The 12500-nt window shown below is 32.4% G+C and overlaps 1 protein-coding gene across 1 annotated transcript in view; it reads left to right on the top strand.

The window, feature by feature from the left end:
• LOC115209377 (matrix metalloproteinase-16) overlaps window positions 1-11387 on the top strand; it is a 159124-nt gene extending 147737 nt beyond the window's left edge. Inside the window, exons 6-9 of the mRNA XM_029777759.2 lie at window positions 854-990; window positions 3694-3835; window positions 8614-8786; window positions 11067-11387. Coding sequence (XP_029633619.1) covers window positions 854-990; window positions 3694-3835; window positions 8614-8786; window positions 11067-11345 — 731 coding nt within the window. The 3' untranslated portion in view covers window positions 11346-11387. The remainder of the gene's footprint in view (window positions 1-853; window positions 991-3693; window positions 3836-8613; window positions 8787-11066) is intronic.
• Window positions 11388-12500: the final 1113 nt, after the last annotated feature.

Here is a 12500-nt window from a genome sequence, read left to right as displayed (position 1 = left end):
CCAGTGTGTTGGATTCATGACCGTAAGATTTGTGTTGGACTCATGACCGCAAGCAAAACACTTCCTTTCACGTTGCTTCAGAGCACTGGCAAAAAGAAAAGCAATCCTGTAATGAACCGGCGTCCCGTCAGTGAAGAATATATATATATATATGTGCCAAAGAAACAGGGAAACAGGCACTATATTCCTTCCTGGGTGATATGGAGTATATCGTGTGTGTGTGTGTGTGTGTGTGTGATGATACATATCACAGATGAATGGAGTTCCTACCATGATTATTCCATACTTTCTGAAGAATTTTATATCTAGAATTCCATTATCCAATATGACTCGGTATAACCACCACCTATTTCCCCTTCACTTGCTCGCTTATCATTATCATCACTATAATCATCGTATTCATCAACAGTAACATTGTCATCACCACTTTCAAGTTTATTGCTATGTACACAAACATGAGACTGATAATTATCATAAGTTTTCTCCTTAACGTCTTCATCATAATCGCGATCATTCACATCATCATCACCACCGTTATCATCGTGATTACCATTATCATAGTTATCAATATAACAACAACGACAGCTGCAGTAACAGCAACAACAACAACAACAACCTGTACCACCACCATCATTTATCATCACCATTATCGTTACTATCGATATTAGCTTTGTTGTCTCCGTCGTCGACCTCGGTGAGGTCATCATCAATGTGATAAGTTATTAAGCCAGTAGCCAGAATTATTGAGCTAACGTGTTAGATTTAATTCGTTACGTGACAATCTTAGCTCTCTTACTAATGTAAAGCAAACGATGGACACTAAGTACATTCAGTGATTTTTAATATATTTCAGGAGATAAATATTATCGTTTGTCAGGAACAGGAATTGATGTAGGATATCCAAGAAAAATCGAATGGGACTGGCTCGGTGTCACTGGTCCTATTGACGCAGCCTTTACCTGGGATAATAGCTTCACATTTATATTTAAGGTAAGCGTCGTCTAACGGCACTCCTACATACTTCCTCATCATTTGATATTGTGTTTCAGAAATGTATATCTTTGTTTAAAACATTGGCTTTCGATCTCCTCGATGTTGTGGCCCTCTGGGGGTCAAATAGGAAAAAAAAGTAATTATTCTCACATTTAAAAATTCTGTTGTAAAGTTGAAAATATAGAAGAAAGATTTAGAAAATGTTCTCCTTACCTAGTTTTGTTAATTAGGCTTGTATTTAATGTGATTACAAGTTACAACATTAAGACAATTTGTACTAACGCTTGAGTTAATATTGATTTTACAACAATTAAACTCTTTAGTATTCAGATAAGCCAGTGAAATGTAATGCTTATATATTCATATTGTTTCGATGGTGGGATTGTTTAATTTTTGAATGACAGTGTAGGATACGTGTGAGAGACCGGTCCTTGCCAGTTTGAACAAAAAAAAACAGGTGGAATATCTAGGTACAATATGGACTGTTTAAAGGCTAAAAGTTTTAATTATGACTATAAAACTTTACGAAACCCTAAAATGCCCCTTTTTAGCACTTTGGTGTGCTATAGAACACCTTTTTGTGAACCACAGTTCTAAGGCATTCATGAGAAACCTACCCCTTTCTGGAAGAAATCTCAAACCATGTTGTTGATTACAGACTATTTTAAAATCTCACTAAATATCAGTTTATATTTTTATTTCTTACTTTGATATTTGTAATTACATTTTCACTACAAATGCAATTATAATTTTTCATATATTTAATTAACAATTTTTTTAATGTGCTCAATATTAAATTAGAACTAATTCGATATGGTCTCCAAAATGTAAATAAAAATTCCTCCCTCTTTGTGGAGTACATAAGATAACAAATGCCGATTCTGATTGTTACCTAAAGATGCAAAATGTCTGCACTACTATACTTTATGTGAGAGAGCTGAACATAAGCATGGAACATCGAAAATACGGTAGATATAAATAGAGCATAGCTAAAATATATGTGACTGAACATCATAGAGTGCTTATGACTAGAATAGAAGCTACTTTTCATAGACTATTTTGACAACTCCACTCATTGTAAAAGTGAAGTTGGCCGATATGTCGTATATACAATATATTCCTTCAGGCTCGGCTTTGCACAACTTTGAACAACTTTATAAATAAGTGTTATTGAAAGTCAGTGCCACCAACAAAATTTGACAAAGTGGAACTGAATAGTTTCTTGTCCCGGAGAGCCGACGTCTTTCAAACTTGAAATGGACTGTTAAATTTGTTTTTAATTAGAAGTGCAGCTGGTAGTCAAGTTACTACTCTGGCGCTCTGTATCTCGTATCAGTATATAGACTGAATCACTCTCTTATAGGCTCTACTGAACGTTCATACAATCCACCTACTGTAAATCTTTTTTAGGCATCTTGGTATTCTTAATACGGTCTGGTAAATCCAAACGTGAATATCTATTCACACATGCTTTCTCACTTGCATGTTGTATTTACAAACACACGATTTACCAGTGTAAGGGGATTTTAAGATAGGTGATGTTTCGATCTTATGTGTCTCTTCAGTCAAAGCTATCCCGCAAGTTCATTGAATCTAAACAAAGCAAGAGTTTTTGTTTGTAGGAATTAGTAAACAAATTAGTTTCTGGTGAATGCTGATGTCTATCAACCTCAGTAATTCATGGGCTGGCTGCAAAATAGTTCTGGCAGTTCATCGAAGAAATTCAGAGTGATAGCTTTGACTGAAAAGACACATAACAAGGTTGAAACACCACGGTATCTCGAAGTTTTATTTCGAGTAATCGTATGTATTGTAAATGCACATTGTTGAAAGTGAAGGGTTATTCTCCGATAACGAAAAAAAGAGCAATCAGGTATTCATGTTCGAATCTGCCAGAATATATTAAGAATTATACTTTAGTTTCTCATTGATCAATATGCACCTCATAGAATATTGTGCAGGCATTTCCTACAAGTGCACACATTAGCTGAAAAGGAGTGTATGTGTTGTCTTCAACAGCAACTCTCTTTCAGAAACACAATATTGCTTTGATCAAAGAAGAACGTGGTCTTAGATATACAACTCCGGGGAATGGCTAGTTATGGTTATACTGGTAAACATTTTTACCATAAGTATGCTTAGAGCTGAAAACTGGAACATATTTTAACCATAAATGTGGTCGCTCACCCTCCTAAAAGTGACTACCAAATCTTTCTGAAATCACCTCAACATCTTGAAAAACAGATACATGAAGGGAATGTCATTTATCATCGAACTGCAGCATCAATGCTGACCTGGGGTTAAATAACAAAACAAACGCATACTCTTCCTTTCTCTCATACGTGAATATTTATTATGAAAACATTCACCTATATAGAAACATAAAATCTGCTGATAATCAGTAAATATGAGATTATTCATACAGCAAACAAACTAATAAATAGATAAGGTAATTCGCGGTATCAAACAGTTCATTATCGTCGCTTCACTGCTGATAACAATAACACACGTATATCAAACATTATTTTAAAATATTATTTGCACACAACTCCAGCGCCTAGGTCCATCTCTCTCAATCCATTTCAACTAAAACACTGCAGAGATCTAACGATATATATACTCTTTGATCATTTCATATGTAAATCATAACTTGCTTTATATATATATATATAATGTTATTTTCCTTTTTTTTTTCAATAGGGTGATGAATATTGGAAATTTGACCACATGAAAGCAGTCAGTGGTTATCCACGTAAAATACGCGATGGCTTCAAGGGAGTGCCGGATAATATAGACGCAGCTTTTGTATGGGGTGGAAACGGAAAGACTTATTTTATTAAAGGTATATTATTTCCGAACTACGGTGACTGAATAAGTTAATCATATTTAAGAATAAGGGTGTTAAATAGAAAAACAACCAGAAATATATAACTGCAATATCAACGTTTTATACAATCGAGAGATTTATGCACTGTTCACAATACCTATTCGACGAAAATTCCCGTTATCGACCTACTAATTACAAAGGTGTCGTCTACATAAAACTGTATCTCTCCCCTCCCCCACCTTGTCTCTTTATCTTAACACACTGACTGCATAGTTAAGAAGTTCGCTTCGTATACATGTTGCTTCTTGTTTAACACCATTGTCCCATTTAGTATCGCGGGCAACTCATTCTACCATGGCATAGCAAAATTCGATGAGCAGTAACTTAAAAGCCCAATAATAAGTATATATGTGTGTGTGTGTGTGTGTATGTATGTGTTATATCGACTAGTTCTTATATATCCGAAAAATAAGCTCACATTAGAACAGTAATATATTTTAACAAGTTAAAATTTATGGCCGGTCAAAGTGATCATCGTTTTCGCACCAATACTGCTTAACACTTTATAGGTGCAAAACCAGTGGTCATACTCTGACCGACCATAACATCCTATATATAACTTCCTAAAATATATTACCTAATGCTTTAGAGTGTGCTTGTTTTTTGGATATATGAACTACTGACAATTCATTACACACCCCTGCTCGCTTAGTATTTTACAAAAGGCCGCCAAGTGGATTGTATTCCGTAGCTGTACTGGTAGCTGTGCGCCTCTACATAAGTACGAAAGTTACTACCCCTCGGATACTCTGGAGTTATATTAGTAGCCATTGAGTTTGACGAGTCGCCTATACTGCGAAGCGCTTTGTAGGTACGCGACCAATAGTCACTTTATGACCGGTCATAAATTTTAACTTTCTAATAAAGATATATATATTTGACAGTCGATAAATTTTAAATGCAAAAACATTATATTGAATGCACTGAAAGAGACATGACACTTATTCCAATTCCCACGCCTTTTGTGGCTGTTTACCTGTTGTCTACACAAAGACCATTTAGGAACGAAGATATTTCACCGCATGATTTATTGCTTACAAAATATACTATAGAATGTTAATTTTGTCAGTTTAATTAATCGTAGTAATCACAAGCATTACTTAAACAGTTACCATTCAATTTATAATTTTGAAAATCGAAGTAAACTGAGCGGAAGTGGTGACAGTGACATCTCATAATTTAATAAAGAGAAAAAGTGAAATCCCTCACCATGATGAGCTCACATACACCTTTATTTATCCTGATGTCTGAAATATTACAGAGATGGCAGCTGGGGTAGACCGCTCCAACATTGCTGTACTCAGCAACAAAGAGCACTGACAAAGCAACTCAGTGACTTGCTATATTTAGATCATATCTTCAGAGGAATATGCGACGAAAGATTTAGAGATCGTTAAAAATATTCGCAAATCCCATTGTGTGCCTACTATCAGTTACGTTTCCTCGTAAACGTAATTGTTTTAAATTGGTATATAACAGTAACTAGAGTTTTCCTGTTGTTCAAAATATATGTATGTTCTTTATATTGGCTATTGTTTGCATGAAATTATTTGATTTCATTGTCGTCACTTCTGGTTTGTTTACTTTCACTTTCTTATTATTCGGCTAAAGTGCTTTGTGTAACCCCCACCTCCAAACGTCTGAAGAAATCCAGATTTACTTTATATATTAATGACTATCTCTCTGGCTGCCTGTCAATATATATATATATGTATATATATATATATATATATATATATATATATATATATATATATATATATATATATATATATATGTATATATATATATATATATTATATATATATATAATATATATATATATGGAGAGAGAAGGACGAAAGAGAGAGAGAGAGAGAGAGAGAGAGAGAGAGAGCTGCAGGCATGGCTGTGTCAGAAGCTTACTTCCAATGATGTAGTTTCGGTTTCAGTCCCGCTGCATATTACTTTAGCCCTGAGTGTAATTCCCATAATTAAAACGCATATTTCCGTACAGTTTTACAAGAACCAAAATAATGGGTGAAGTACCAAACTGGGATCTTTTCTGTTTAGCTGCCACTTTTCAGTGTCTTCGATATTTGTTCTAATTTATTTCATATTTGGTGTATTGGAATACCATGTTGAATGGTAATCTTTGACATAAAATTCATTCTTGCCATAAATCAATAAATATAGAGTTAATATCGTTTAAAGTTTACAAATTTAGGATAATTTTAGCCAATCAAAAGCCACAAACATATATGTATCTGTTTTTATAGTAACAAACCAAGCTGATACCGAGCTGCTTACCTACGTGTTTTTTGGGTTTTTTTTCGCTAATTAAATGCTTAAAACACCTGATATGAAGTGTTCGTGCGATCTGCTGAAATTAATAACTAAATAGGCCTTGGATCACGCATCCATTTTGTGGGGTGGGTGCATAATCGTATGAATTCCCGTGTGTAGAATACAAATTTGCGAAAATTTTCTGATAATTCCAAAAAATACCAAAATTCTAAGGAATTAAGTGGCGTGCAAAAAGCTGAATTCCGTCAATATTTCATTTGCTTACAGTTGACAATACTGCCGTCATGCACAAAATGACAGCTTTCAAATCTTGTTTTGTAACTGGATAAAATCTATCTCTAACTTTCTAAAAAATCTTTTTCTGGATTCAGCGTAGAAAATGATATCATTACTTCAAATTCTAAAAAAACTTTAACTTAAACCTTAAAATTTCCACAGGTGTATCCAAACAGAAATGTTCCCCAAACTGTTGTTATGCTTTTCTTTATCTCTCTCCCCTCCCTTTCCCCCTCTCTCTTTCTCTCCCTCTCTCATATCTATTTCTATCTTTGCGCGCGTGTGTGTGTATGCGATAGAGGTCCATGTTCAAGAAGATGGCTATTTAATGAAGATATGACGATGTTTCTGAAATGCTTCTGTTTGTTTCAGTCTAACATGATTTATTAATAAATAACATCTAGCAAAGTTAAAAGTAGCATGGGTAATACAATAAACCTTTAACATTCAACTAATAATCCAAAGTAAAACTATGATGTCTCTTAATACTTATTTAAACACTTGCTTGTATTTCAAGTTGAAATTGCTAGAGACCACAAGTGCTTTTAAATATTGCATATTTTCAAAGTAAATTTGAAATAAAATGGTAAAATTAGAAGCAAAGACAGAATGACAGTTTACATTTTCCCTTATATTTCATTATTTTGGAATTAATATCTCTTTGGAAGAGACACTGAACTGATATCTTTTGCACAGACTGTCACAGTTTTCAACTCGTTATTTTCTTCCTATTGTTTTCAAAGTTGGTGTACTGATGTAGTTTTGTATGCTAATTATGGAAAGGAAATTCGTTTTTGCAATATATTAATGATTAAAGAGTTAATAGATTTTAAAGTTTCCGAATTTTGGGTAAGTTTAGCCAATTGAAAAAACCACAGACATATTGGTGCCTGTTTCCATAGTAACAAGCCAAATAATAGTCTGCCTAAAATTCCAACGACGTGTTTGTATTGTGCTTACCTGTCTATTTTCTTTGACAAATAGCTTTTTTCTAAACGTTTGCACTTCCATATTTTTGTCATTTTCACCAATGTGGGTTTCTTTTAGAACGACTGGATATTTTAGGTTGCTGTCCTGTCACTATCTAATTTTCATAATTTTTAACTGTTTTCCCGGACTTTTTCACGCAAAATAATAGTATAACCGCAGTCAACTTGTTTAACCTTTGGAATATGTTGGAGAAATTGAAAGCGGAGGATGATGCAATTCTTACCTGCAAGATGTTATATAAACCTGAAAGAAAATTATATACAAAAATACACTATATGAAAAAGAAGATGCTTTGTGGTAAAATCTACTGGTGGTGTTCCCGAAATGGATGCAGCGAGTGTGTGTCTGTCAGAAAAGATACATGGTTTTAAGGTGGCACACTTCCTCTTAAGACTGTACTGTTGTTTTTCCTTTATTCATGGGTCCGGTTTTGTGTTCAAGAACTGGAGATGAGCTACTGTACAGCTGTTGATTACAGCAGCTTTACTCGTTGAACATGTGCTCTGAAAAGCAGTTCAGATGGTAAGATTATTGTAAATTATGTAAATACGACGAAGAAAGTGTGCTTACTACCTAAGCAGTGTTTTCGGAGGAGTGTATTGTGGGACCAGACATATTTTCTCTTTGAATTTTCACTAGAAATTATTTACGTGGACTGAACTACAGTTTGTATTTTTCTTTTTTAATTTTTGTAATTTAACGTAGAGTTTGTATTTTTGTAATTTTTCGCCAAAAAGAAAAGAAATCATTGAGGATTTTCCCCTTTTATATTGTTTACATGTCTGTTCAAACATTTTACATGACTTTATGCATTAAGAATTATTAATATTTCAAGACTTCTCACAAGTTTGTCGTCGTAATGTTGTCATAGACAGCAATCACGCACAAAATGCCAGCTTCCAAATCATTTTTCTGATTGGGGAAAAATGATCAGACTTTAAACCTCTGTAGCGCTTTTCTACATTTTTTCTGGAACAAGCGAATAACAAGATCCGATTCAATATGAAAATGTACAACTATACACCAACTTTGAAACTTTTCCCTTAATTTTAAAAATTTCAAAATCTGTGACAGGAACAGAAACAAAAATCACTCTGCCATCAATAAATAAATGCTAATAAAAGAAACTTTAACTCAATATTTTAAAATTTGATTTATGTTTCTATTTGTCAAATAAACAGGTCAGCTTTATTGGAGATGGGCTAAATATGGAGTAGATTTTGGTTATCCAAAGCAGCTGAACGTCTGGGTTAACCTTCCCTCCCGTGTTACCGCGGTGTTCAAATGGCAAAATGGGAAAACCTACTTCTTCAAAGATGACGACTACTATAGATTCAATGACAAAAACTTTAGAGTAAGTATAGATTTCTTATATTTGTGATATATGTATAAAAAATAATAAAAAGAATACTGTTGTAATTGTAACTAATTAGTAGATTTGATGTAATGCTTATTTTAAGAATGTATTATAATAATTATTATATGTCATTAATAAAATTAATGGTCACTGGCTGGTATGAAATATACATGCAGTTGAATATGTAAAAAATGTTTTGATGGCATTCATATTTATTCACTGAAGAATAGTGAGGGTCTCTCCTCGCAGTAATGACGTGTGAATGTTTATCTTTTCGCCGAACAACTTAATCAAATGTTTATGCCGTACATTAACTCACTCTTTTCATCAAATCGACATTGCCTGAATAAGTGTACAGTGTACCACGCATCAGGTTTCAAAGTGAGTGCAGAGAAACGGGCGATGAAGTGTTTTGCTCAAAAACACAACATACCACTCAGTCTGGGAATTGAAACCATAATGTCACGATCGTGGGGACAAAACTCTAACCCTCTGGAACAATAATGGTTTATTTATTAAAGAATAATAAAGATAATTATCTGGTGATATTCTTTCAAATTTTACCTCCCCCAGAAAATCATCCGGCAACGACAAACCCCATATATATATATATATTGTCTCACACATATGAGATATGTATGCATATGCACACAAATATATATGCATAGAGGCATACATTCGTGTATATAAGCATATAGACACATTTTCTGTGTATATATAACATGATCAACTCATCCCAAGCTCCTCAAAATTACCAGGATTTGTGTGTACATTAGAAATACTTATTTAATATCACAGTTAAGAAAGAGAATAAGAGATAAAAGAAATTGATTGGAAAATCATTTGATCATCAGACAAAATATCTTGTAGTTGTTTGGACATTTCATATTCAGTGTTTAAATCTAGCTGAGGTCAACTTTGGTTTTAATCTCTCAGCAGTCAAGAAAAACTGAACCAGTCAATTAATACAATCAATGTCATTGACTAGCCCCTAACCTCCAAATTCCTGGCCTTGTGCTTAAAATGATAATAATTAGGTGCAAGTTTGGCTGTGTTGAAAGAAGCTTCCTTTCCAATCCCATTGTTTTGGGTTCGGTTTCACTGCATGGCACTTTCGACAAGTGTCTCCTACTATAACCCTAGGCTACCCAAAGCCTTGTGAGGAGATTTGACTGACAGAAACTGAAAGAAGCTCATCTCATTTGTATATGTGTGTTTGTCTCACACCATCACTTGACATCTAGTGTCAGTTTGATTATGTACCCATAACTTAGCAGTTTGGCAAAGAAAATCCTTGAAAGTACAATTACTGAGGTTGATATGTTTGACTAAACACTTAAATGTTGATATATTTTACTAAACATTTGAATGCAGTGCCATAGCATAGCCACAGTGCAATGGCTGAGACAAGTAAAGGATAAAAGATAAATTGACAAACAATGGAAGAGAATGGCATGTCTTGTAATAGATCTCATGTAATATTTCTTCTGGGATTTTTACTTTCACCTGGGGGAACATTGCTACTCATCACTCTGGAGTTGATTAAATAAAAAACAAATCAAGTGCTTGAATTAAATTAAGCAAATAACTTGCCACACCAAAAGACAAAAAAAAAGAAATGCATTGATTGTTTTGAACCTAAATTAATAACAATAACCAAGAGGAGATCAAAATAATTTGTTAGCATTACTTGAAGTGGGGAGGGTTTGAGAACCATTCTGCTGAATCAGTGGTTCTTACCTGGGGTTCATATTTTGTTGTTGTTGTTGTTGTTAAGCAACAAGACGGGTAATGGTGATTAGGTGATGGTCTATGGTTTAGGGGAGATGACACCAGACCTTGGAAAAGAAATCTTTGGTCGTCTTGTTCTAGTCGAGGGCTCTTCGTTGACGCCCGACACCACTGGGAGGTGGCCCTCGATGTCGCTGGAAATGGAGATCTCCAGGTCCAAATTCTTGGACGGCTGGAGTTTATACGGCCCTTGGGGGTCATTATAAGGTTATGTTGCTGAACTTTGTGCAATAAACTGTTTATACATCTACAATATACAAAATATTTTAATTTCTTTATACAATTCCTAATAACATTTAATTATAAAAATACATTAATACTTTCTGTACACTGCATGGCTAAATTAAAATATGAATCAAAGAGATCCATAAGCAAAAAATAGTTGAGAACCACTGTGCCAAACTATGACTCTATGAAGTACATAACATACAATCTGAAATAAACTAAAAAAAAATTATTTTCTCCTTTTTATTCTTGGTATTTCAGGTTGATGAAGGCTACCCACGTAAAGTCAGTACTTGGTGGTTAGGATGCAATGACGACACACAAAATCAAATGCACCACAACGTGCATTCAATCATCACTGCTCATCCAAGTATTCTAAATCCATCACGGACTCGGAAACCCCCAAGAGGTAGTCAGGACGAAAATGAAAATTTACAAACGAAATTACAAATTACACAGAATGAGGCATACCGAACAAATTGTCACATCTCTTTATTGCTAACTACTTTTTTTACAATAGTGTTCTTTCTAAGGCAATGATGTTGCAGAAGAAATAACTTCAACTTAAACAACAAAATAAAATCGAACAAAAGAAAAAAATATTTCAAAGATAATGATAATAATTATAATACTATATAATTATTATTAATGTTAAATAAAAATTATAACTATATTAATTTTTAAAACAAAAAAGATAATAATAATAATGCTAATGATAATATTATTAATGATAACAATATTAGTGGTGGTGATGGTGATTATAATGATGATGAAGATGATGAAGATGATATTATTAATTATAAAATCATAATTATAATATTAAAATTTACGATACATTAAAAGAAAAAAAGAAAAAATTACACAAACATTTTAGGCCTGAAAATGCTCTCTCATAGAGAGCATGATGTTATGAAGCCAAAAAACAAATGTGAAAAATTAAGAATAATATTTCACCAAAATGCAAAAAATTATATATATATATACATATATATAATATATATATACATGTATATACATATATACATATATATTAATATATATATACATGTATATACATATATAATATATATATATACATTATATATATATATATATTATATATATATATATATATACATATATATATCTATATATATACATATATATATATATATACATATATATATATATATATATATATACATATATATATATATATATTATATATATATATACATATATATATATATATATATATATATATATATATATATATATATAAATGCAACCCCTCCAATTCTTCTTAAATCAGTTACAGGTCATCAACATTAAATGTTATAATTAAATGAATAATTAAATAAAAACATACAGAAATAACCGTAAACAAAAGAAAATAAAATAATAGTTGAAAATGAAGAAAAAATAACAACAAACCGAAAAATATAAATAATATAAATTTTTAAAAAAATCCATCTTTTAAATGGAAAACATATATATATATATAATATATATACAAAATAAATATATATAAAGAAACAAAAAACAACATATGAGGCTGGAAGACAAATACTCCAGATATATTCTGATACTCCCACCCTTTTCCCAATACAAGGATATCTTTCAAAAACAAACAAAAAAAAATAATTGAAAACTACCAAAAACATGAAAATGTTATATAAATTGTGTTTTAACTCTTTATTTTATTTTTTTTATTAT

This window comes from Octopus sinensis, linkage group LG3 (assembly GCF_006345805.1).
Source record: "Octopus sinensis linkage group LG3, ASM634580v1, whole genome shotgun sequence".
Lineage (NCBI taxonomy): Eukaryota > Metazoa > Mollusca > Cephalopoda > Octopoda > Octopodidae > Octopus > Octopus sinensis.
Note: the sequence above shows the minus strand (reverse complement) of the source record. Positions and strands in the feature narration are given on the sequence as shown.